This window comes from Triturus cristatus, chromosome 8, assembly GCF_964204655.1.
Source record: "Triturus cristatus chromosome 8, aTriCri1.1, whole genome shotgun sequence".
In the NCBI taxonomy this organism is placed as follows: domain Eukaryota; kingdom Metazoa; phylum Chordata; class Amphibia; order Caudata; family Salamandridae; genus Triturus; species Triturus cristatus.
Window position 1 is genome coordinate 905,291,579 of NC_140591.1, and position 27,627 is coordinate 905,319,205.

The 27,627-nt window shown below is 46.1% G+C and overlaps 1 protein-coding gene across 4 annotated transcripts in view; it reads right to left on the reverse strand.

Annotated features, from left to right (window-relative positions):
* Positions 1-27,627, reverse strand: part of ZBTB11 (zinc finger and BTB domain containing 11) — a 2,099,144-nt gene that overhangs the window by 1,506,665 nt on the left and 564,852 nt on the right. For all 4 annotated transcript variants that reach the window (XM_085622427.1, XM_085622426.1, XM_085622429.1 and 1 more), the window contains exon 4: positions 18,458-19,869. In XM_085622427.1, the coding sequence (XP_085478553.1) occupies positions 18,458-19,869 (1,412 nt within the window). The remainder of the gene's footprint in view (positions 1-18,457; positions 19,870-27,627) is intronic.

Here is a 27,627-nt window from a genome sequence, read left to right on the forward strand (position 1 = left end):
GGAAGACAGAGGTGGTCCGAGGAGCCCCGGGTGTCCTCAAGTGGGTCACATCCTTCACATGGAAGAGAGCCACATTATCAAAGATACCAATACAGCAATCAGGATTGTTCCCACTAACTCTTTTCCTCCAGACAGTTGTGGCCAGTCTGTCCCCTGGCCTGTGAGGATTCCACAGGGTGTGAATGCTGGGACAAACCTCCCATTCTCCAACAGGGACACTGGTGAGTCCTTTATGGATGGATTCTCCTCATTCTTTAAAACTGCATCCCCTTTCCCAGTGGAACGGGCTAAGATTGGCCTTGTTCTGGTCTTACTCAAAATTCCATGCACCGCCAGTGTGGTGGAATGTCACTCACCCCATTTGTTACCAGTAGAGCTGATGTTTACAAATCATCCCCCTTTGCTGGTAGTACATTTTATAACTCCTTCTGCAGAAGGGCTGAAACTGAAAATATTGCCACATTGGAGGGGTTACTTGAACATTATGGCGAAAGAAGATGTTAATATTATTAAGTTATAATTTTTTTTTTCACATCCAAATTGTATTGTCAACAGCCTTGTTCTTACCAGGATTTCCAGTGATACAAAGTACATGGTTGCAGTATTGATGTCAACATTTACACTATCTGGACAATATATTTCAAAATCTGCGAATAACAAAATTATCAAGTCAATTCAAATCCGCTTTATTCGTACTAAAATCTACAGCCATAAAAGCATCGACTACTCTGATTTAAAAACAACATTTTCAAATATATACAATTTTTAAAAGTACCAATAGTTCATAACTGTCAGTTAAAAATATGCAAAATACATGCACAAAAATTCCCCATGTGCAAAAAAGAATGCATAGTATGCAGAATAAGTATAATAAGCTATGTAATGATTGTAAGAACGTTGAACTATTGTTTTATTACATAGCATTTAAAATGGTTAAACTAAATTCAATCACTGACATCTTCATATGTTAAGACGTCCAAATAAGACACATCTTTTCTAATCTTAATTGCCCTTTGTATAAAAGAGATAACAGAGTACACTGTTTTTATATCATCCATGTCCAATAGAAAGTGAAAGGCACATTTGTATTGCTAGATCCTATTGGTCAGAAATAATGGTTTTAATTTTTTTTCTCCTAATGTCGTTATAAAAGCTACAAAACAGTAAACAATGCAAAGCGGTCTGAGGGGTTTTTCCATCGCACGGACAATTTGGAAATTTATAGGACCACTTTTCCATGCTTGGAAATGCTATTATATAATGTAATGTACCATGTCTAAGCCTTGTTAAATAAAATCTATGTTGGATTATGCTTACCAAAAGCAGATATGTTTGTATACCCAGTACAGAAGGGATTTCGCAATACGCAATAACACTTTGTTTTCGACTTGCATTTTCCTTTCAGTCAAGTTCCTTTGCGGAGGTATATCTCAACTTTAAGTCACTTTTACTAACATCATGGAAAAGCTCGGGGTTCGCCTTATCAAATACTATCTTGCAATATGCTAGCAAATTGAGGATAAGCTCTAACCAAGGAATTGTTCTGCTGTGGTCAAGGGTCAGACAATCCCTTATTAAATCCTTATTTAACTTAGTTTCTTCTTTCACCCATATTCCTCTCCAAAAGGTAAGCCCCACTATATTAATAAAATAGCTTATAGACGGTACAGACATTTCCTTATGCACTATATAATTAGCTGTGGATTTTGGAACTGCCAGCACTCTCTTTAAAAATGTATTTTCTTTGGTTTGTAAGGATACAATGTTCGCCCTCCCCCATATAGCTGCCCCATAGCAGGTAACTTCACTGAGAATCTAAAAATATTCTCAATAATTCTTAAAAATTTCAAGTTACAAGATTTGATGTGTGTATCCCAGGTACCTTTTCTATTAAAAAGTAAACCTAAATAACAAAAAGTTGGAACTCTACTTATAGCTACTCCTCCCACGTGATGTCATTTATGCTTCAGCTTGTTGTTCCCACGTCATAACAAAAGTTTTACTAAGATTTAACTGGAGATCTTTTTCTGACATGTACGTGGCAAATTTTTCGATTAGATATTGTAGTCCATTTGCTGTCCTGGACAATAACAACAGTTTGTTAACTGCCATGTTGACCTGGCCAGTGTACCCACTTGCCAGGCCTGACCCTTCCCTTTTCTTACACATTGGACACCCCTATGGTAGGCCCATGGTACCATCCCCCGGGCAGAGTGCAGTGTATGTGAAAGGTAGGACATGTACTAGTGTGTTAACATTTCCTGATAGTGAAAAACTGCCAATTTCGTTTTTCACTATTGAGAGACTATCCTGCCCATAGGACAGAATGGGGAATGCTGTGTAACATGTTTATCTGCATATCTTCCCATAGGAGCAAGATGGTGAATTGGAGTCTGAAATCCCTGAACTCAGAATGTAATAACACATCTTTTAGGAAGGATGGGTTTTTAAATTCTGTGTTTGAACATAGCACTTTTAGAAAGTGGCTACTTTCTTGTTCAGCCTTTCTGTGTGCCTCTGCCTGTTTTAGATTGACTGTCTGGTTTGAGTGAGACAGAGGCTCGGTGGCTCCAGGAGTCTGGGTGAGTCAGCACTAGGCTGAATAGACCTATATGCATCTGGAGTGGTGGGAGGAGTAGCACCTGGGCCTGAATAGGGCAGTGTCTGCCTTCCACAATGCTGGCTCCACCCACTGCGGTGTGTCTGATGGCCCTGGCCCACACTCACAAAGGAAGAAGATGTGCACTGGCAGAGTGCCCCCAGAACTGGTTTGGACTGGATCCAGGACCCCTCACACAGAGAACAAAGACTTTTGGGGTATAAATATCAGAGCTGAAACCCCTGAAAGTTAGACTACTTCGTGATCAAGAGGAATCCCTGCCAAAGAAGATCAGCTGAAGAGACTGAGGAAAAGTACTGCCCTTGCTGTGTGTCTGGGGTTGGCCTGCAGTTTGCTGTTTCTGCTGAGAAGATGACAAAGGGACTTTGTTGTGTGCTGTGTCCCCTGCTTGAAGAAGGACTTTGCTGTGTGCTGTGTCCATCTGAAGAAAGTGTCCAAGGGCCTGAGAAGAGCTGGCCTTCTGTTTCTGAAGTCCCAGGCACAAAAGGACTACACCCCCAGCTTCCCTGAACTTCCCTGCTGGGAGTTCCAGTCTGCCAGGACGGCCTGTAACTGTGTGTGAGGCCTTTTTGCTGTTGGAAGCCGGAAGTGCGACCCAATGAGAGATCAGCGTGACGCCACCACAGCAGCCGCTGTTGCATCATTCGAGGAAGCGTGTCACCGCTGCTGCTGTTCGCCATCGCATCACTGGAGAAGCGTGTTGCCGTCACCCAGGGTGTCGTCGCATCACCGGAGAAGTGTGGAGCAGGGCCTGTCGCAGCTCAGAAAACCAGCAAGTTCACTGCACGGCCGTCCGGCGTGCACGCATCGCCCCCACGTTGTCAAATCGCAGCAAAGATGCAATTTTGTCGCATTGCACCGGATCGTCGCAAAGCAACGAGGCACCATCTTGTCGCATCGTAACCGGAGTGCAGGAAGGATCGACGCATCGCATTCTCTGCGACCCCTTTTGTTTGTTTTGCATTATGCATCTCAGGTACTTTGAGACTAAAGTGTCGCATTTATCATCTACAAGTTATTTTTTGCAACAACCCTTTTTAAAGACATTCTACTGAGTTTCTGTATGTTGGATTTTGTTTAGTTTAGATAAAGATATTTTATTTTTCTAAACTGGTGTGGTGTCCATTAGTGGTGTTTTCACTGTGTTACTGTGAGTGTTGGTACACATATTTTACACATTGCCTTTGGGATAAGCCTGTCTGCTCGTGCCAAGCTACCAAGGGAGTGAGCAGGGGTTATCTAATGTTTGTATCCCACTTACCCTGACTAGAAGCAAGGGTCCCTATTTGGCATAGGTAGGTACCTTTGACCAACCAGAGACCCCCAGTTCTAACAGTCAGTCTGCCCCACAACCCAATGCTAAGCAGCGATTGCTTCCAAGTCACGAACACTGTCCTAGTCGCTGGCAACATTTTAAGTGTCGGGCTCGAATGTAGGACTGTGTAGAGTGTCATGGGGTCCATCAACCAGTGTTTGATCGCGTACACAGAATCTCGTCTATCCCCATACCACCAATCATTTAGGATAAGGAGGTGTGAGGCTGCATGGTATGCCTGGGTGTCAGGGTTTGCCATGCCTCCTCAATATGTAGACTGAAAAAAAGTTCTCAAAGCCACCCGAGCTGAGCTCCCACCCCAGAGGAATTGGCCAAGACGTGCATTCATTTGTTGAAACCAGGTGGGCTGTATTGGATAGGGGTAATTTTGGAGCTGAAAATGAAGGCGAGACAAGGAGACCATCTTGAATACGGCAGATCTGCCAAACAGGGAAATTGGTAAGTGTGACCAGGAGCGCACCTGGCCCTTGATCTGTGCCCATAGTGGCGCCAAGTTTTTATCCCAGGAGGTGGGCTGGGAGGCCGACAAAAACACCACAAGATACTTAAAGCCATCCGGGGCCACAGTCACCTTGAGCGTCCACTCGCCGAATTGAAATCGCGCCTTGCAGTGGCCTTAAATAGGATTTAAGAACGTTCATATAAAGACCAGAGGTCTCACTGAAAACCTGCATAATCCTAAGTAGTCCTAATCCTAAGTAGTCTTGGACCCGTTCGGTGACGGTGTGAAAGAAAAAACAGGACATCGTCTGCATATAGTGCTATGCGGTCCGAGACCTCAAGTGACCACTCAAAGCCATGAACCTGTGCATCTATCCTCAACCCAGGCAACAAGTGGCTCCATAGCCAGACCGAAGTGGTAGGGCGAGAAGAGACATCCCTGACGGGTACCACACCCAATAGCAAAGTTCTGCAAAGTTGAATCAGCTATGCGAACAGACGCAGTAATGGCGGCATAGAGAAGGTGGATATAAGTGAGAAGGTGGGGGCCAAAGTTCAGTCTACTCAAGAGTGTGAAGAGGTATGTCCAGTTAAGCGAATCAAAGGCCTTGTCCATGTCTGCAAGGAGGAGCGTTGCCAGTCCCTCTAGACTATCTACTGACGCAATGAATGGTATTATGGGCACGGCGGATATTCTGTCTTATGGTGCTGCCTGGCATAAAGCTAGCTTGATCAGGCTGTATTAGATTGATGTGTGGTACAATGTGGTTGGCGATTGCCTTGGCCAGGAGTTTAGCCTCTACGTTGAAAGAGATATTGGGCGATTAGAGGCATGGATTCAGGGGGTCGGCCCGGCTTTAAAAAGACAACAATTTCAGCGTGTCGCCAATCCTTTGGAAGGCACTCTTTATCTACAGCGGCGTTGAGTTCAGCTAAATGGGGGGCTGTCAGTAAAGATTGGTACTTTTTGTGGAATTCACATGGGAAGCCATTTGGGCCTGGTGCTTTGCCCGACCACATGTCAGTTGGTGCACTCTGAAGCTCCTCAATTGTCAGCGGAAAATCTAGTTCCTCTCGTACCGAGCCAGCAAGGGCACGTGAAGGCAAATCATCCAGAAACTGGCAAATGGTAGCCGCTGGAAGGGTTTCCCTGGGAGCATAAAGGTCTGTAAAGTAATCGGCGAAGCTCGCCGCAATTTCTGCTGGGTCGGTGAGAATCTCACCGGCGGGGCCATGAATACCTGGGATGGTTAAGGGACGAATCGTCTGCTGGCAAAGGCAATGGAGCAGGGCACTAGACTTGTCACCCTACTGATTTATCCTACTGCGAGTAGCTAACCACGCCACCTTAGCCTCGTCTAACGGCTCACTTGCACATATTTGTTGTGCGTGAAGCAGTTGTCGGCACACCGCACTCCTCTCTACCCCCTTACTCCTGCTCTCTAGGTCTATAAGTTGGGCCTCCGTCTGAATCAGCTTCTCGGAGAGCTGTTTATGCTGTGCAGTATGCAAAATGTAGCCCCTAAGAGTTGGTTTCATAGCTCCGCAGAGGGTTTTTGGGGATTCTACCGTCCCAGTATTATAAGAGAAGTAGTCTGAGATGGCTGTATGCATTAGGAGTCTATACTGCTCATCCTGCAGGTGCCATGACGAGAGTCGCCATCGGAGTGGGGAGCGATTAGGGTCGAGTCGCAGCCTCAGCAACATGGGGGAATGGTCTGAGAGGCCCTTAGTCAGAATATCTGCTGTCTCAAGCCTGTGGAGGTGGGTTGCGGACAGGAAAATGTAGTCAATGCGGGAGAATGACTCATGAACACTGGAGAAATATGTGAATTCTTGATCTGTGGGGTGGAGTCGCCTTCAAGTGTCAACTCATCCCATCCCCTCCACTCCACTGCACCAGTGACTGTAGCCTCGATTCCTGTGTTCCCACCAGTCACCCTACGCTGCGCCATCTATCATTATGGGGGCCTATCACATCATACCAGTCTCCCCCCCACAATCGTCTGACCCGAGGGGATCTACGTCCATAGTGTCATCAAGCACTCAACTAGGTTCCAAGCTAAAGGCGGGGGCATATATACTGCCTAGGATAAGTTGTTCACCATGTAGTGCACCTGATAATATAATGTATATGCCTTAGGGGTCTGTCCATGTCTTATGTACACAGGGGACTCTGCAGTGGATCAGGATTGCTATGCCGCGGGAGCCTCTGGCAAATCCGGAATTAAAAGTCTGGGCGTATCCAAACCGCACCAAGCACGGGGTCTTATTACCCAGCAGGTGGGTTTCCTGTAAAAGTAGGACATCTGTTTTATATCATTTAACCTGGTGCAGTAAACGGAGCAGATCTACTCGTCCGCACCCGCCAAAGATCTCCTCCGCCAGGGACCGTGCACCAGGTGGGTCTCCGGACGGAGATACTGGGTCAGGGCTCCGCCTCAGCCATCTCCCAACGGTGTTGGATCAAGATGACAGCACTGCGTCCTGCACGGCTGCTGAGGCCCAGACAGAGATTATCAAAATGGGCAACAACCACCCGCTTCCCCAGTCCAATCAGTTGTACGTCGCAGCCGCTGGTCGCACCTCTCCGTCAGCAGCCTTAGCAGCGCTGGGACCAGAGGTGTTGATTTGGGGTATCTCCTCGACCGCTCACAGCAGCTCGGGCCCAAAACGATCGCGCCGCGACCCAATATGGCTGTTGAGGCTCAGACGCTAGGCGTCGAGTAGCGACACGGTAGCCCGCATCACTGGTCCAGTCCGCTGCTCCTCAGAGCCACAGGTCGCTCTTCCCCACCGGCAGCACCATGTCTACGTTGGATTTGCAGCATGCCCCCTCACACTGACACACCACCCATGCCAGCGTGTCTTCTTCTCCAAGGCCGAGGATCACTAGGCCTCGGCACCACCTCAGCCGTAGGCCGCCGCACAAACCCTGGCTGACAACTACAAAGGGGTCCCTGGTGGCAGCAGGGCGAGGTCCGAAAAGCAAATCAGGAAGCCGATGCAGCAGGATTATCGATGGATTTCTATGGGGCTACGGGAGCCTCACTATGGTGCGTCCGCCATGTTGGACCGCCAGACCACGCCCCATTAGGTTATAATTTTAGGCAATTCTAATACACATCATTGTCAGCTTAACTGCACCTATGTGCCTCACTTCGAGCACGCGGAACATGGTCTAAGACTAGAAGAGCTCCTCACAGCCAAAAATCTGCATTGCCAAGAGACGATGGGAGCAAATTATTCTGTTCCAACTTATTCAGGTTGGGGGCTGTTCCACCACCATCGTTTTTATCATGCTTTCTGCTCCCTTGTTGTCTGTAGTTCATAAACTGAGAGCCTCTTGGTGCAGTTTCAGTGCCTATAATCCCATAACGCTGGAACTGGCCTGGACTTTAAACATACCAGGGAAGAGGGCAGGAGCGTCCCGAACAGTGCCATTAGTACAAGAGACCAAGAACGCCGACTAAAGTGGGAGAAGGTGATACCGGAGGCCTTTTTAGACAACCCGTACATGGAAAGTGAAGGCGAGATCGCACTTTACCTTGATAGTTGATGGCACTTAAGCAGAAACACAGGGTTGAGGAAACTGTCAGTACATGTAGGACAGCATATAAACTTGCCACTCAGCAGAGAAAAAACTTATTAGGGAGAGGGTGTGGGAAGCCCCATGTCAGGCCAGTGTGCTGGCCAACAGTACAAGTTTTGGGAAGTGGTAAACAGCCCTTTCTTCTCAGATTCAGCAAACTCCAGAGTGTACTGTATTATAGCTTCAGAGAAATAGGTTCAACATTTTGAAGGGACTTATAGTGGGGATTACCGGGGGGAGTCTGACACAGTGTGGGCGATTGGAACTAAAATTGCACCATTATCTTTTAATGTAGAAGAGGTGTTTAAGGCCACTGTGGCGACAGTCGGGTGGTAAGCGCTGGGCCCAAATGGGGCAGATGGGGTCCCTCTGGATCTTTATAAAACAGACCCTCTGACATGGGCTAACATCCTGACATGGGTCTTTAACGCAGCCTGCATGTGTGGCTTCCCCTCTTCCTGGTCCAAGGCCATTATTCTACCTATTTTTTTTAAAAAGGCGTGAGTGACGACCCAGCATGTTATCGGACGCTTTCCCTTTTAGACTCTGCAACAAAACTCATGGATAAGGTGGTCCTGGAGCACATAACCTCTTGGTTAGAAATTTTTTAACGTTATTTCAGGTCTGCAGTATGGCTTTAGGCAGGGCAGAGGGACACTGGATCAATGCATCAATCTACACATGGCTGTGGGGAAATACTCTATAACCAAGAGGGATAGCCTGCACATGGACTTTATGGACTTAACTTTGGTGTTCGACTGCATTAACAGATCCAAGCTCTGGCCCACCCTCTTGAATCTGGGCATGGATGCAGATTTGGTGGCTTTTCTACACACCTCTCATTCCAACCTCACAGCCTCGGTGAGGTACAATGAGAATTGCTGTGTCTGCTTCCTGGGAGGTCATGAGAGGGGTAAGGCAGGGGTGCATTCTGGCCCCCATGCTGTTTACCCTCTATATTAATAAGCTAGGGGATGTATTGTCAGCAGCCTGTAGAGACATTCCCAGGGCTGGCACAAAAGTATTTCCGGCTTTATTATACGCATATGATGTAGTGTTGCTCGCTCGGACTGCTCTGGGTCTCCAAAATCTTTTAAATACTTTTATCTATTACATGGATTCTTAACACCTTTCAACCAATTTTTCCACATACCATACCATGACGATTGGCAGCCAGAGGGTTATCGGCCGTAAGTTTTTCTGCAGGGGGTTAGAGCTCACCAAAGTTTCTACTTTCCCTTATCTGGGAGTGTTGTTTGACAATATAGGGTCACGGGTTGCTCAAAGAGTACTTTAAAAAAAAAACAGCTTGACAAGGGCAGTGTTGGCAACCATGGATTTTGTCAAGAGACCTGGGGTTTAACCTCCACCCGCCCTAACAAAGGTCTACAGAGAAAAATGTATCCCTTTGGCCATCTACAGATGCGATGTGTGGGGGGACAAAGACGTAAGAGAACTGCAGGTGGTTGAGAATAAATTCTTGTGTAGACTTCTTGCTGTTCCCACTTGCACCTGTTCCTTCATGATGCACGAAGAGCTTGGTCTGGGCTATATTTCTGACCTCATTGCAGTTGCACTACTAATGCGCTGGTTGAGAATTGGGTTAAGTCCTGTTCCTATTTTAAACCAACATGTCCTAGAGGACTACATTGCACTCGAGGCGGCCTTGTGTATCCCCTGGCTAGGTTATGTCACAGAGCAGTTGAGCAAGATAGGCTACCCTGATCTGTTTACAAACCCAAGACTGTTATGCCCCAGTGATATGATGGATATCAAAAACATGTTTTTGGCTAGGCGGTTGGGGGAAAAGGGAAGGCATGGAACTTGCTAAGGCCACTGTGAGACAATATGTAATGTTGAGCTGAAGCCCACAGCTTAAGCCCTACTTGTCGTTTGTTAATAATGCTCATCATCGTTTCCGGTTGACCAGATTCAGATTTAATTTTATACACTGGTTTTTAGCTGCCCTCAAAGGATTCTCAATGAAAGTCAGGTGCTATAAAGTCCTGTCCTTGCGATAATTTTTAAGAGTAGGACACCATGCACTTTATGTTTTTATGCGATTTTTATTGTACCCTATGGAAAAAACGTATCCTTCCATTGGTATGGACCTGTCAATTTGCACAAGTAAGGCCTGCTCTGTTGTATTTACAAATGCTTTCTTCCCCCATGGTCTGCTTTGGGGTTTCAAGCTTTCTTTCAGGAGCCCTAATGCATGGGAAGAAGTTGTTAAAGTATTAGAGAGCTTTCATTTGTTTCAGAGCGTATGGGCAGAACTTGCGCACACTTAATCGTAGCACTTATTATGTATTGAACTCGATGATTCTGCTCCTGTGAATGTACTGACACAGCTGCACTTTATATGTCTAATTTTTAAATCCTCGATTCTGTTATTTTTTACTTCTCTTTTAATGTCTTGTCTTAAATTGCCCCTTTTATAATTGGTCTTAGATGGTTTTTATTCCTGTCAGATTGGAAACGAACATGCACTAATGGTTTCTTTTAAAAATCTAGGTATTCATTTTGATTTTAGGTACATATGTTTTATTTAATGTGCTTTTATGGTCTATATTGACTGAATAAAGAATTATTGACTTGACTTGCACAGTAACTCAAAAGACACACAATTGATGGATGGAATGCAGAACAAATTAAAACATTCACCCCCACTTAAGAAATCTGGGTTAAATCCATCATAAGTTTGCTCACCATGCCACCCCAGTTTAGACCTGGCCATATGCAAATTATTCTGGACCCTGTGTCACATGGGAATAGTCCAGCCCGAACTGCCAAGCCAGGTCCTCCCTGGACCGGAAACAAGCATCCTAGGACCGGTTTTGGGGTTTCACCCCTCTTCAGCCAGGATAGCTTGATTCCAGTGACACAGTGAGCCCAGGACCCATGTCTGGGCATACCTGGCACACTTAGGGCGAGAAAGCAAAAGACACTATTTATTTTTAAAGTTTTATATAGCGCTAGCTTGACCCGTAGGTATCAGAGCGCTTTACATACATACTGTAAAGAAAAACAGACGGAAATTGCATTACATAGTAGACAGGCAGTAAGGAAGCAAAACCAGGGATAAAGAAAAATACAGCATGGAAGATAAGGTGGTTAACACAGTCCGGTCACCAACTATCCTTGAGTGTCAAGAGAGAGGAGTAAACTCGGATATTGAAGTCTAGGTTAGTTGACGTTGGTCAGGAAAGTATTTGTTAAGGAGATGGATTTTCAGGTCCCTTTTCAAACAGGAGAAGGAGGGGTTGCATCTGAGGACTCTAGGAAGAGCGTTCCACATACTGGGAGCGTTGCCAGAGAACGATCGGTATTGTGTGGTTTTCTTTTTCAGTTTTGGAGGAATAAGAAGGAGTGAGTTGGAGCTTCTCAGCGTTCTGGATTGACCTGCTCTTACCAGTTTGTTGTTCAGGTAGTTAGGGGCCAGTTTGTAAAAACACCTCCCTTCCATGGGAAGCCAGTTGAGGGAGTTGAGAGCTGGAGTGATGTGATCAAATCTTTTTACTCCAGATACGAGTCGGGCGGCCATGTTCAACACTGCCCTTGGAGGGGCTAGGTGAGCTTTTGGAGTCCCTGTTAGGATGGCGTTCCCGTGGTCGTAGTCGATTTTAGAGTGAACTAGGGATTGGACTACTGTCTTGAGGTCATCATGGGGAAGAAAAGGTTTTAATTTCTTGAGGTGTTTTAGAGCGAAAAGAGCACTTTTTGCAGAGTTTTTGATGTGGGCCTCCAAGGATAAGTTCTTGTCAAGGGTGATGCCTAGAGACTTAACTGAGTCGGATAGGACGATGGGGCAGTTTAGGGCGACCAGATTCTTGAGCCACTCTTGGATTGGACGATGGTTGCTTTTTAGAGAGAATAGGATTAGTTCTGTTTTATCTGGGTTGAGCTTAAAGTGGTTAGCGTTGAACCAAGTTTGGATCTCGGTTAGAGTGGCATTGAGGTGTTGGATGTCGCTGGGAGACTTGATTTTGAAATTGATTTGGGTGTCATCAGCGTAAAGGTGGTAATTCACTCCAGCTTTTTTCAAGATGATTGTGAGGGGCTCCATGAAGAGATTGAAGAGGGCCGGTGAGAGGATCGAGCCTTGCGGGACTCCAAGTGTGACTTTTGTTGGCTTCGAGAGACAGGAGTTGATTTTAATTTGTAGCGAGCGGTGTTTTAGTACTGTGCCATTGATGCCGGAGAGCTTCGACAAGATCTCCAGAAGCGCTGGATGATTTACTGTGTCGAATGCTGCAGATAGGTCAATAAGGATGAGTAGGCAGGCATCACCTTCATCTAAAGCCTTGTGAATATCGTCAGAGACGTTGAGCATAGCTGTTTCTGTGCTACAGCCTTTCCTGAATCCTGATTGAAAGGTGTTGAGGAGGTTGAACTCATCAATGTGTTTGTTGAGTTGGTGGAGAACGCATTTCTCCAATGTTTTTGCAAGAAATGGGAGGCTGGAGATAGGTCTGAGGTTGTTGAGATCATTAGGGTCGGCGCCTGGTTTTTTGAGAATGGGTGTGATTTGTCCAAGTTGAAGGGAGTCTGGGACACAGCCTGAGGTGAGAGAGGCGTTGACGATTTTTGTCCAGAAAGGGGAAATGGTGTGGTTAAGTTCTTTTATGATTGTGGATGGGATGGGGTCCATAGTGTGGGAGGAAGGTTTTAGGTTAGAAATTATACTGAAAACCTAATTTTCTGACATTAGCTCAAAGTCAGACCAATGCGCATTGTTTTTTAGCTGGAGGCAGACCTGATTGTCCTTGGTAAGAACTCTTTCTGAATGATCAGGGGTGGTTAGAGTGGGGCAGGTTAACAGGGAAGGAGGGTTAGAGGTTTGGATGAAGGATTGATCAATTTTTGAGACTTTATTAGTGAAGAAGGTGGCAATTTCTTCACAACGCTCATTGGTGGCTTTGATTTCTTGAGAGGGAGTGCAGTTAGTTTGGCTTTTGACAATTTTGAAGAGTTCTCTCGGTCTGTTTTTCGCCAGATCTAGTTGGCTGCGGAAGAAAGACACCTTTTCACTGAAAATGTGTTTTTTGTATGCTTGCCGAGCAGATCTAAGTTGCGCTAGGTGTAAGGTCGAGGGGTTTAGTCTCCAAGACCTTTCCGTTTGTCTGAGTTGACGCCTTTCCTCATTCAGATCCACGTTAAACCAGGGTTTAGATTTGGTTCGCCTCAATTGTTTGAGTTTGAGAGGAGCTACTTGGTCTAGAACCTCTGTCATTTTTGAGTTAAAGTGTGTAGTGAGGTCATCGGCCGTCGATGATGAGGGTTGGAGTTGAAGATGGGCATGAATCCTGGATTCAAGTTCGGATAAAGGGATTGCTTTGATATTTCTGGTCCAGTGTTTAGGTTTGTCATCACGAATAGGTTGGTGGAAGACAAGTGCATCAATCTTGAACAGAATGAGGTGGTGGTCGGACCAGTCAATGGGAGAAATCGCTCTCAGAGAGACCAGATCATTGTTGGTAATGATCGCATCCAGTGTTGCACCTTTGATGTGAGTTGGTTTATTGCAGAATTGTTTGAGGTTATATATTTCAAGTAGGTTGGATAGGTTCTGGGTAGTGGAGTCTTCTGTGTCGTTCCAGTGGATATTGAGGTCACCCAGGAACACGTCTTTAGTGTCTGTCATTGAGAACCGTGATATTAGGTCTGTTAGTTCTTCGGGGAAGAGGGTACGCTCTCCAGGAGGGTGGTAGATGGTGTGGAATTTGATGGGTGAGGTGCACTTGGCAGTGAGTTCGACACCCAGGTATTCAAACGATAGGTATTCTGCAGGTTTAAGTTTGGTAATCTGTATTCCTGCCTTGTGGATGATGGCTAGTCCTCCCCCCGTTTTGATCGGTCTGTCTTGTTTGATGGTGTACCCTGGAGGGGTGAGAATGTCAAGAATGGGGGTGGAGTGGACATTGAGCCAGGATTCTTTGAGGAAAGCAATGTCAATTTCTTCAGCGAGTAGAGCTTCAGCAATGTCTGTGGCGTGTTGTACTGCTGATCTGCAGTTGAGGAGCATGCAAGAGAGAGGACGGGGAGCCTCGATGATGGGGGGAGTAAGGTGGATAGAGGAGTATTGAGCAGGAGGTCTAGGCGAGTGGACATTTTTAGGGATTCTGTTAGTGCCGATAATAACAGGGATGGGGAAAGGGGCTGACTTCTGGCTCAAAGCGAGGTAAGAGTCGATCTCATCAGGTTTCGGTATCGAAAAGGGTTGGCGATCCCAGTTGGGTCGAAGTGCCTGACTCGCTGACGGACTGGAAGGACGAGGGGTGCACTGTGGGGCCAAGGGAGCGGTATTAAGTGGGGTGAGAGGAAATCTACCCAGGGGGAAAGAGGGAGCACGGCGGCTTTGTCCTGTTGAGAAGATCTTGTTGTAAGTATAGGAAATCAGCAGCAAGGGAGTTAATTTTCAGCTCCATTCTGTTTAGTTGCTGTGCTATGGAGCTGAAAAATGTTAAGGTTTTAGGCAGGGGCCGAGAATGACTAGGGTCTTTGGAGGGAGAGTGAACAGGGGTCGGGGATTGGACGGAATCAGTGGGGTTAGGAGAGGGGAGAGGTTGGACGCGGAGAGCCGGATTAGTAATGCTCCCATTCAAGGAGTTCAAAGTAGGAGTAGAGGGTCTACTGTCCAAGTGAGGAGGGAAAGAAATTCTAGGTAAGAAGTCAGAGTTCCGGGGAATGTCAATGAGATTAGCGGTGGAGGCAGGTTGTGTATGTGGGTGTGCGACGGCGGAGGGGGAGCGTGTAGTGATAATAGGGGAGAACGAGTTTATAGGATTGGTGACGATGTTGGCCATGGGAATGTCACGGGGGTTGTCAGTGAGGTAATCGGTGGAGACCGGTTGTGTCTGTGGATGTGGGACATCGGAGGGGGAGTGTGCAGTGGTTGTAGGGGGTAGAGTGGCCACTGGATTGGAGATGACGTTGGACATGGGGGAAGTAAGGGTCGGGGGAAAAGGGGCTGTGTTGGAGGAAGAGGTAGTTTGTAAGGGAGGGTTCAGATTATCAGGGGTCGATCGCAGGAGGGCAGAGGTTAGAGTCCGAGCTGTCATGATCTAAATCGGTCTTGTGGTGTTTGTTAATTGTGAGCTTGTTGTTCCTGGTGGGCTCAGTAAATGTAATAGTTGTGGGTGTTTGGCGGCGGAGAGTAATGATAGGGGTAGTGTGATTATAGTAAGTGATGGTGGATGTCCATGAGTTGAAGAGAGGTTCTTCAGGGCAGGGAGATTGGATCAGTTCCACGTTATTAGTAAGGATGATGGTGGGTTGGGGAGATATGGTTTGACGGCTCAGTTGAGTTAACAAGGAAAGAAATGTGGGGAAGTGGCGGTCAAAAATTGGTGAGGTGCTTCTCAGTGGCCTGTATGAGAATGGTTCCAGTTCTGTAGATGGAGATGGTGAGTTCCCCTTTGAAGGTCGGGGAGATGGTAGTGGAGATGTTTTCACCATAGGGAATGATTTCTGACTTGGCGACTTGAAGGTGAAGAGAGAAGGTGGTTTTCCATTTAGCCGGGCGATTTGTGTAGAAAATGAAGTTAGTTTTCGTGTTGCCGTTGGTTGCTGTGTGGTAGTTATCTAAAATGAGTGTTTCCGGGTGTTGTTTTAGAGTACTATGCTTGAAGTTCTTTTTTGTATTACTGGTCATTTTGTCTGGGTAGTTAATGGACCACGAGTTGGGTCCGTAGCGCACAAGATTCATGTTCCGGGTGGGGTAAGGTGGGCGCATGGTTGAACGGTAGAAATTCCGAGATACAATCAGGACTCAGGCCGAAGAAGAAATGCCTAGGCACAGTCCGGAATCAAGCATAAGGCAGGGTGGTAGTTATCATACAATTATATGCAGTATATACACTAAACTTTAAAGTGCCATATTAACTGCAGTGTAAAACATTTATAGCAGTGTATCTCCTAAATCACAAGAGGTCAGGGCCCCACCAACCATGATTTTACAGTATCTGCTGTGCCTTCAGGGGGGTGAGGGTGCAGTGTAGGCCCCCGCCTCTCAAGCCTGGGTGAGAACCTCAAGCAAACTCCAGGTCCGCACCTGGACCAAGTCTCGTCGGGCACTCCAGCCAGCCGAGCCCTCACCCATCGGCAGTGCCACCTGGGCCACACTCGAAAACAAAGGCCCAGCCTCACCTTGAGCCGCAGTCACCACCATCGATCCAGGGATGCGGCGAAAACCAACGACCTGCCGGGGCACCTCTCCTGTCCCTTCTTGAAGCGTCCCGGGCCACTGGCAGCGAGTCCTCATTCAGATAGGTTCCCCAGCATGGGTCGAATGTTCCAATATCGGCTCGGGGGTCCGATGTACGGGATGCGAGGCCAAACAAGGATTACAGCTCGCTTGAGCACTCCTCAGCCTCAGAGCTCCCTCCTGGAGCTCCTCACCGTCCGGCGGCCATGGTGGATGACATTTACTTTCCCGACCTTATAGCATTACTTGCCTCAGGACTCCTGTCACTACCCCTAACCTTTGACACTGAGACTTCTCACCTCTGCCAAGCTGTAAGGTCTCCACGCGCACTCCAAGGTTGTGAAGGGCACTGCCGGCTTGCCTCCGAAGACCCTGCTGAGAGCGCCTGGGGCTGCAGCTATCCCGCACCGCAACATCTTTAATCGTCGAAGGGTGCTGGAATTCTTCAAATCACACATACAATTGATGGACGGAATGCATCCTAGGACCGGTTTTGGGGTTTCACCCCTCTTCAGCCAGGATAGCTTGATTCCAGTGGCACAGTGAGCCCAGGACCCACGTCTGGGCATACCTGGCGCACTTAGGGCGAGAAAGCAAAAGAGACACAATTGATGGAGGAATGAAACTGGTCCTAGGATGCTTGTTTCCAGTCCAGGGAGGACCTGGCTTGGCAGTTCGGGCTGGACTGTTCCCATGAGGCACAGGGTCAAGACTGATTTGCATATGGCTGGGTTCAAACTGGAATGGCATGGTGAGCAAAAAAACGATGGATTTAGGCCCAGATTTCTGTACTGGAGTGAATGTATGACATTGTTCTGCATTCTGTCCATCAACTGTTTTTGCATTTGTCACCCCAAGTGGGATGGGTATGACCAGACATGGTTCCCATGCTCTCCATGCCACTGGAATCAAGCTATCCTGGCCGAAGAGGGGTGAACCCCGAAACCGGTCCTAGGATGCTTGTTTCCAGTCCAGGGAGGACCTGGCTTGGCAGTTCGGGCTGGACTGTTCCCGTGAGGCACAGGGTCAAGACTGATTTGCATATGGCTGGGTTCAAAGTGAAATGGCATGGTGAGCAAAAAAACGATGGATTTAGGCCCAGATCTCTGTACTAGGGTGAATGTATGACATTGTTTTGCATTCTGTCCATCAACTGTTGTTTTTGCATTTGTCACCCCGAGTGGGACGGGTATGACCAGACGTGGTCCCCGCGCTCTCCATGCCACTGGAATCAAGCTATCCTGGCTGAAGAGGGGTGAAACCCCGAAACAGGTCCTAGGATGCTTGTTTCCAGTCCAGGGAGGACCTGGCTTGGCAGTTCGGGCTGGACTGTTCCCATGAGGCACAGGGTCAAGACTGATTTGCATATGGCTGGGTTCAAACTGGAATGGCATGGTGAGCAAAAAAACGATGGATTTAGGCCCAGATCTCTGTACTGGAGTGAATATATGACATTATTCTGCATTCAGTCCATCAATTGTTGTTTTTGCATTTGCACAGTACCTCAGCACTCATCCTGTACTAATGAATAAATCAAGTTTGAAAAGTTGTTTTATTATTGTTCGGGTTTACAGTTGACCCTCAGGGATCGTTTATAATGTGAGGTCAAAGATATTATTATAGCTTGGATAATCAATTTAAAGTCATGGAACCTATGAAGCTTTCTGGCAAATGTTGCATTCCAAATCACTGTAATCCAGGTGAAAATTTGAAAAGAGACTGCTACAAATCTGCATTAACAATTAACAGTACAATGAAAACTATGCTTGTCTCTCCTAGGTCATCAATACAGAATGCTAGTATTTTTGTTCTTCATTAGAACTTAGTAGTGACATACTGTATAAACTTGTGGAATCAACTGGCAATCTGATGCTGTGGTGCTGTGGAAAGTATCTGCTTCATTCGGCTAGACAGACTTTTTTCAGACTAAAAAGAAGATTTGAAGTAATGACTAGAATATGTAACATCATTTCAGTTTCCTGGACCATTATCCATCATTTTCATTAGGAAATAGAGAGAAAACGGATTCCTCCCAAAGATGATGCATGAAACCACAGGAGGAGATCAACATTTATAACACGGTAATAGTATAAAAATAAAAGATCACAATTACTAAAATCAGTGTAGCACAACCAACAAATATTTTAAGATGAGCCAAAAAAGCTTTTTTGACAACCTCCTTTGTTATAATCCTCAGTCATCTGCTGCAGTGCACATCAGCCGTGTTTTTTTAAATGGAAAACTGCAAACACGTAATCTTACCTGCTGCACCACTGATTTGGGATTTGATTTCCTGGTATGTTGCTTTTTCTCCATACCCTGTAAGTGCTTATACTCTGCTTCACGAACAAAGAGCTGACGAAGTCGTCTTTTATAGGCACCCCCGGCTGTCTCCAAGGGCGCGCCTATGCTGTCAATAATGGAACACATGGTGTGGGTTTCTGGAGGTCTAACAGGCTTTTGAACGTGAATTTTCGTAACATCCCTCATCTTTTCAGAACTCAAATTATATTTCTTGCAATGTTTTTCTGGAGAACTCATGTCCATGTTTATACGAGATGGCTCCGTACACACTGGAGAAATATACGAGGCACTGGGGAGAGTGGCCTCAGACACTATGTGAACATCAGATTCTAGTAATTCTGAAGGGGCAGACACGCATTCTGTATTGTCTGCATGCACTTCAGACAATTTTGCTTCTTCAGGGCTGGTCGCATCTTTTGCTAATGCGGGGAGCACAGTAGAAGCATCTACTACAGTAGGGAAGTAAGACATTGGTTGCAATTCTATTTTTTCTTGACATTTAATGTGTCTATTGCTGGGCATGTCCGGCTGTATATTAGGATAAATATATGGAACACTTTTTTCCATATGGGAAGCCAAGCATGGCTGTACATCTGATGACAGGCAACAACGTATTGCCACCTCTCTGGTCACAATTGGCTGCAGATCTGAATGCAAACTAGAAACATTGGTTTTTGTGGGGCTGATCACGTTTAGTTCTGAAACTGGCTGCATACCAACGCTAGCGCTTTCAACAGAGTTCGCCATACTTTGCTGCAGATGTGGATCAACTGTACAAAATATTTCAGCTGGTCTCCTTACAGCGGACTGTAAACCTGGATGTGAACTTGAGACAGTTACAGCTACAGAAAAGTACCCATTTCGATGCACATCTGGATGCACGTACAATTCAGATGAATCGTCAATAGTTGTATGATGCGCCCTAATGCTATTGAAATCTGTTGGAACTGTTTTTATTGAGCAACCCAATAGGGATTGTTGAAGGCTATTAAGAATTTCTGCATTATGCTTTGTGGTCATAACTGGTGTAAATGGTGTTTGGCAAGCTTCAGTTTCATTATGCTGTGCCTCCACGTTCACAGATGCCTGGAACTCAGAGTCTCCCTCTTCAGGCAGAAAGTCTGGTATTGCATCCACATTATCTTCCACAAGGCTCTTTGAAAACTCTGTACTGTGAACATTCCGTTTATGGCAGACTGTAAGTTGCTGCGACTCCATCTGTTTGTGCACATACTCGCAGATTTCCAAAACCTCAGACATAAACAGGTGGCGCGCCAGGATAGCGACTTCTGCCATGTTAGAGAACTCAAATGTTAACACAGACGTGTAAGCAAATTCAAGTAAAGGGAGAAAGCTTGATTTGCAGAAACCTGTAATAAAAAAAGAAAAATAAACGTCAGTAAAAACATAAAAAGGTATAAAGGAAGGCTAACTGCAACTGAGAAAATAATGACCTTAGACGTTGGAGACAGATAGAGGAATAGATTCCAAGCTGCAGGGTAGAATGTATGTTAAAGGACAAAACAGATATGGTGCATACAAATATATCAAATTCCTGGTAATAAAAGTGTCTATCCTACTGAAAGAGGCAAGGAAATGTAATTCAACTAAGTTGATTGACATATGTAACAAAATGCCACAAACATATTCATCTTTTACTTTCAATATATTTATTTTTTGTGCTAAACAATTAATTTGTTTCGATAATGAAAATATCACACAGAAACCAGCGATGTTCGAGGTGCTGGGAAGAATGCTATGTATACAATAAAATAGGGGATAAAGCACGGCCTTGGGTACTTATAAGGATTTTGCAAGCCCATAGGGCCGAAAAGGCTTCAGTCCCCCCCCCCCCCCCCCCCCCCCCCTTCGCCCTTTTCGTGTGTCTCAGCCAGAGCTGCTGTGGGCTCGGCTGGGCAGTGTCTGGAGTCCTATCTCCGGCACGCCCGAGTTTTTCACAGGTCTTTCTTTGAAAAAACATTTGCGTATTTACATACCTTTGTAAACTGTTTAAAAAGGGTTAGTTCTTTTTCTAGTTTCAGTTCCTCCTGGGCCCCCACTCTGCCTACGCCTTACATTTGGATTTTACTTTTACTGCCGTAGTGTGAGAATGCATTTCATGAAAAGAAATATTAAGTCGGGTTGCCCAAAACAAATACCAGCAATCTGTTGTTTGAAGAGCCTCGTCTTCACACTAAATAGGATTATAAATGAAATCATATGTATTCGTTTGTAATGTGACTTTTCTGTCTTTGTTCCCTTTCATTATCAGTCATGGATCATTCAGGCAGCCCTAGAACACAATTAACAAGCATTGGCATAGCCAATAGGTCTCGCCTTTGGGACCTTATAAGTGTTTAGCTATGCAACAGTTGCATAACTAAATACTTATAAGGTTCCAAAAGCGAGACCTATTGGTTATGCAAAGCGGCCGCGCGGCTGCGAAAGTGATCGCGATCACGATCAAACATCAAAGTGGCCAGCAGCGAAAGTGAAAGTAATCGCGGTAAAGCGTGGCGCGCGCGCGCCCGCGCACATGCACTGTAGCTCTAGGCTGGCCTGGTAGCACTTTTTGGAGCCCTCTCAATAAGTCTCGCCAGACCAGCACATGCGCTGGGTCAGGCGAGACCTAAAAATGCTTTCTATTCATATTTGCTGTTCCAAGTATGCACAGATAACTGCTGAAAATAGGCTTTAGGTGACTGCTTATTTTTGTAATGTCTGGGACATCAAAACATATGGCACCGAGTGACGCAGTCGCATGATGTCATAATACGTACATGCTCATGCGCAAGCCGCATCATGTTCTTTTTTTTTTATTGATGCGCTACAGCATTCACAAAGAGCGTTTTGCTGATGTTGCACAGCATCAGCAAAGCCAATAGGTCACAAAGGTGATATCTATTGGCTTTCCCATGCTTGTTTCTTGAGTCACCCAGACGAGGCGCAAATCATATTGAGCACGTGGAATATATATTTTTTAATTATGTAAGTCTATGTGGAGAAAATCTAAGGTTTTTGAGGAAATTACTATTGCTTAGGCATTGTCAAGGAATGGAAAAGCAAGAAGTTTTAGAAAATCTGCTGCAATTGTAGCCTGACATGGCAAGGGGATCCAATGCATAGGACAGCTTAAAAAAACAAGACCTGCACTACCTACCATTCGTGACCACCATTTTAGAAAGGAACCATTTTGGTGAAAGGGCGCAAGGAGAAGGAGAATCGATGGTAGACTACATTTCAGTGCTCAGGTAGTTGGCATTTTGCAAATTTGTTGCACTGACATAGGAACATATCTTCTACATTGTAATTGTAAGAAAGTGCAGGAGTCACTACAGTTCATAGATGTGCCTCCCCTGTCACAAATCATTTTGGTTGCAAAATGAGTGAAGCACATTGTTAAGTTTGCAGGAAGAAATAAGCAATATCAGTATTAAGGATGAGGTGTGAGAGGGGAATTACCGCAAGTTGATGGGTGACATCCGATCCTTGGTCCATTTCTGGAAGGGTCTCCACTTGGCTGTCCCGGGGAGGATAGCCGTTGCGAAAATGATCCTGGTGCCGCGCCTGCTCTATCTCTTCTCCAATCTCCCGGTTGTTCCCCCGAGATCCCTGTTCCGGGAATTGGATACCCTGCTCGGGACCCTCATCTGGGGCAACGGCCGCCGGCGGATAGCCCTGGCGAAACTGCAATTGCCCCTTGATCAGGGCGGGTTGGCGGCTCCCTCATTCGAGGCGTATTTCCTTGCTGCCCAATTACAATGGGAGTCGCGTTGGACGGCGGGCAGGGCGCAAGAGGAGCTGTACACGGCGACAGGGCGGATTACGATCCCCGCTGTCCACCGCATGTTGCTACCGGGGGCGGCACCGCCGACATCCCGGCCCCTCCAGGTCATGACGGCGCGTGCCTGCTTGGCGCGTGTTCATCGACTTAGCCGGGGTATTCCCCTTTACTCCCCGTTGTTGCCATTGGTGGGGCTACCTAGGGGTCGGGCATACTATACGGAGCAAATGATGCGGGTGTTGACGGATCACGCGGTAACAGAGGTGGGGATGCTGTTCTCTGGGGAGAGCCTGCAGCCCTTTGAGGCGCTGGTAGGAGACTTCGAGCTCCCCGGGGGCCAATTCCTGCGGCATAGACAGCTTCTCATGGACTGCCGTAGGCAGTGGGGGGGGATTGATGCGGAGCCCCCTCCACACCCGGTCATCCATGCGGTACTCCAGATGGGGCCCGGCCGCCATCTAGTCACATGGATATACAAAGCGGTGAGAGCCCTGCGGAGTCCTACGCTGGCGACCCTTAGAGAACACTGGGAAGATGACTTCCAACGGCCCCTGCATGATAGGGAGTGGACGAGGGCTCTAGAATACACCAAGAAAGTGTCCCGCAACTATCGGTTTAAAAACATACAGTTGCATATCCTGCATAGGGCGTATCTAACCCCCGAAAAGTTGCAGAAATATTTCCCCGAGGGGGTGTTTGGCTGCCCTAGATGCCTGGAGCCTGCTGCCTCGTTTAGGCACATGTTCTGGGACTGTCCGACGCTCTACAGTTACTGGCACACAATTCACGCTGCCCTAGAGACGGTTACAGGGTTCCAGGACCTGGACACATGGGAGGCGTGTGCGCTGGGAATTCATGGACGGCATAAGCGGCAGAAGGTGGAGAGGCGGTTTGCCTTCTTAATGTTGATCCTCGCTAAACGATGCATTGCTATGCATTGGAAGGCGCCGGGGGGGGCCCCCCATAGCAGCATGGGTGGGGGCCGTCAGGAAGTGGGGCAAGGCGGAGGAAACCACACTCAGAACGGAGGAAGCGCGTGGGATGCGCAAACACCCGATCTCCATGCCCTGGGCCATGCTAATGCACACATTCACGCAGGAAACTGAGGCTGCGGCGAGCTCGAGACTGATAGACCCCTTGGGGGCGCCCGCCACTCCGGAATCCACCCTGGGTAATGCGCAGGCAGGTCCAGCACCCGGTGTCTCGCAGAGGTTGTCACCACAGGCCCCACAGCCAGAGTCCTCATAGGCCAGGCGCGCTGCTCCTGCCCCCCCTGCCCCCTCCCCATCTCCGCGTCCGCGACCACACCGGCCCTCTCCCACATGATGGTCCAGCCTCGAGAGCGCGCAGCTACCAGTACTCCCGACGGGCGACACAGTGCACCCCCCTTTCCCTGGTTTTCAACCCCCAGTTAGTTCGTGGTTACTCAATGGCCGCACTTCTATAGCCTCTGCGGCGCCCCTCACAGGGGGTTCAGTCACATTGCACGGCACCCCTGCGGCGAGGCGATCATGGCGCACTCCAGTAGGGCACACCCAGAGGCTGGACCCAGGCACACATCTGCAGCCCCACTCAGGACAGCGATGAACGGCCTGAAGAGCCGAGAGGCTGCTAGATCGTAAGAACTGTGACTGGGCGCACTGGAAATGTAAATCTATGTGATAATGGCGATATCGCATGTGCCTGCGTGTTTCACTATCTATAAATGCCAATAAAGAAAGTTTAAAAAAAAAAGGATGAGGTGTGAGTGTTACTGCATAGAAGAGTGAAAGTGGACAAAAAAGGGAAGTGAAGTTTAAAGGGTTGAGTTTTAGATGTGGGCATAAGACTAACAGCAATGAGTGCCTATTCTCTAAAGCCATCTTAAGGAGGTGAAGGGGGAAATGTAATTTTTTTAATTGCTGCAGAAGTGATGTGCAGGAAAAGAGAATTAATGAAGTGAAGGAAGTGTGTGAGGAAACTGTCCTACAGCTAAGAAGAACAATACCAACTTGAGTGAAGGGAAGAGAATTAAAATTATATACGATTCTTTCTCACATTCGGTGCCAATTTTAGAATCCATACGATGAGATTTATAAAGCAAGCATAAATCTGTGCAGATTGAATGTCAAACAAGGTGGTTAAGGGGACAGCCTATCAAAACGAAAGGGTACTGCTTAGCAAACCTTGAGTTTAAGGAATAGATTGCTTTAGGGAAACCTTAAGTATCATTAGCATAGACCGGCCTCGCCAAAAGGACTTGGGAGGGTGGAAGGTGTGGGGGAGGGGGGTTTCTGGACTCCAGTACCACTCACAAGTTCAGGTCTACCAGGTAAATGAAAGGTGTATGGAGCTAAGAAAGTATCTCCAAAGGTGCCTAAAGACATATGTACACTAAATACAATTGAAGGAAGGTGGCTACCCTTAATCTCCAGGGTGAGGAGACTACCACTGGAAGGGCAAAAAGTCATCAAATTGGAGCTAGAAAGATTATGTGAAGCAGGTGTTTTTGTGCCAGTTGAGTTCACTGAATGGTTGGCCCCTGTGGTGGTAGCCCAAAAAGTGAGTGGGAAGATTTGTCTATGTACAGACTTAAGGGCACGGAAAAAAAAGGTGGTCATGAACAAGTTTTCCCTTCCCAAAATGTCTGAAATTATGTCAATGTTTTTGGGAACTATGATGCCTACCACCCTGGATTTGCCATCTGCCTATCGCCAGATTAATCTGCATGAAGAGTTGTTGAGCTTAACAGCATTCATAACTCTGATGGGCGCTTATAAATGTATATGAAGGTATATATGTATTGGTACTTATATAGTGCAAACCTTTTTAGAAAGCTACGAAGCTTTGCACATAAGGGGTTGGGTGACAATCTACAAGATTATTTACATTAAGTGAGAATTACACAAATATATATATATATATATATCACAAATTACAGTTCACATTTGTGGCACAGGGAGTTTAAGTGATTTGCCCAAAAATCACAAGATTTTGAGCCAATCGTGAGGATGTGATTCAAACCTGGTTCCCAAGGTTCCAAAGTCGGCAGCTTAAGTCACATCCCCTCCCATACACGTCATTTGGTTTTGTTTCTGTGACTTTGGTGTTCTAAAGGGCAGTGACAAATGCTTGGAGACCAGGAATGAGTAAAATGTTTCCAGGATGATGTCTTGGTAAAAGGCAGAAGTTATTTATTTATTTATTTAAGTTTAAGTTGTTTACGTTTAAGTTATTTAAGTTGGTGTGAGCACAGCAAAAGACCTGCAAGGGTGTTAGACAGATTTTTTTTAAAGTATGGTCTCAAAAGATGAATGAATGATAACCAAGTGGTTGGAAAACAAGTCACTCACAAAATATGAAGAAGCAGGGCGGGTTCCTCGGGGGCTCAGAATACTTCTGGCACTAAGTTATGAGAGCCCGGACCCAGCCATGTTAAAATAATGGGGCAAGAGCAATTTAGATGCTTCAATGAATCTAGTACGTATCCTCATTAAATACGCTGAGTCGGATCGGGTGAAATTGATTAAAGAGATCGATGATACCAATGAGGCCTTAGCAAAACTTGAGCCAAATGACTACATAACTAAAACGAGGAAGGAAATACAATAATGATTATTCAAGCATGAAGAAAAAATAAAACAACGGAAAATATTTAAATTTGCACGGGACCGGGTAGATTACGAACAAGGCCAGATCTACACGTTTGCCAGAAAATACGCAACAGCCAAAAAACTCAAATTGAATCCTACAGTTGCCAGCACTAGCCATCAACAACAGGCAGGTCCTCCCACAGAACCCATATCAGAGGATGGTTCACTCACCAGTGATACAGGTTTGGACTACAGCAATATAAGTGCTGATAACATCAGAGAAGAAAGAAGGCTAGATCTTGGAGAGGAAATTGATTTTTTAGTCGAGGACCGGCGCAACACCTTGAGACCGCGGAAACAAACACAGCCTCACGGAAGCACAGAAATGCAAAAAGGAGAGACAGACGTAAAAAGAGGCAACTCAAAGCCAAAAAGAAGATATTGGCGCAAGTAAGAATGAACATGGATGAAGATAAAACAATCATCAATTTATCAACCATGAAATTAACTGACAAAGAAAAGCAAGTACTTATGTTGGGACTCTCCTTCTGTCCTCCTAATGACCTCGACTATCCGCAAGTAAGAATCGATGTATTTAATTACATTCGAAAGCTCAAATTAATGAAATTCTACACCATTAAAAATGGAAATGCTAACCATCCTGCATATACATCTAAATCAAAACAGCAACAAGGCAATACCTTACAAGCTTTTGATGTCCCTGTCCTGCTGGCAGCACAATCAATTCTGAGTGACCCAACTAATGAAAACAATAGCAGTACTCAAGAAATTACCTCAACGCAAGAGCTGCTAGCTCAAGCTGACATTAGCCAAAGGGGGGCAGGCAGTAGCCCCTACAAACAGAAATCTACTTTTGTCCCCCAAATGCCAAAAGACGCAATTGATATATTTCATGAAAGGGTGACCGAAGATATTAAACATCTATATCACCGGGTCAAACACCAACGACGGAAAAAACAAGATAAAGAAATTGAATATATCGAGCTAACTAATAAATTGAGCAAGAATCATGAGATAATAATAAAACAATCCGACAAGGGAGGTAACATCGTTCTATGGCCCCAAAGTGACTACATAAAGGAGGCACAACGTCAATTATCTGATCTGCTGTGCTATCAACAAACCAGCATGACAGATTACAACAAAGCTAAAGAATCATTGACCAAACAGCTTCATCAATTCAAACGTGACGGTATGATCACGACGGAAGAATTCAAGTTTCTATGGATAGAATATCCAGTCATCCCATCTATCTATTTCATACCGAAAACGCACAAAAATGTAAACCCAATTCCTGGGCGACCAATCATCTCCGCTATCAAAAGCATGGGTGAACACATATCGCAATATGTGGACTATTTCTTGAAGGCTCTAGTAAAGAATTTGCCAACGTATGTGAAGGATACAGGTGACTTTCTTAATAAGATCAAAGACATAAAATGGGAAACAAATATGAGATTCATCACCCTGGACATTGAGTCCCTCTATACGTGTATCCAACATGATATAGGGCTCGCGGCTACTAAGTATTTTTTGGACACAAGACCTGTAGAGTATTACGAACATAATAAGATCATAATCAAATGTATTCATTGGTGTTTGAATAACAACTACTTTATGTTTGGGTCACAAATGTACAAGCAAACCAGAGGCGTAGCAATGGGATCCTGCTTCTCCCCCAGCTATGCCTGTTTGATGGTAGGCTGGTGGGAGGAGCAGACCCTGAAAAAAACTTGGGCTGAACAATATTC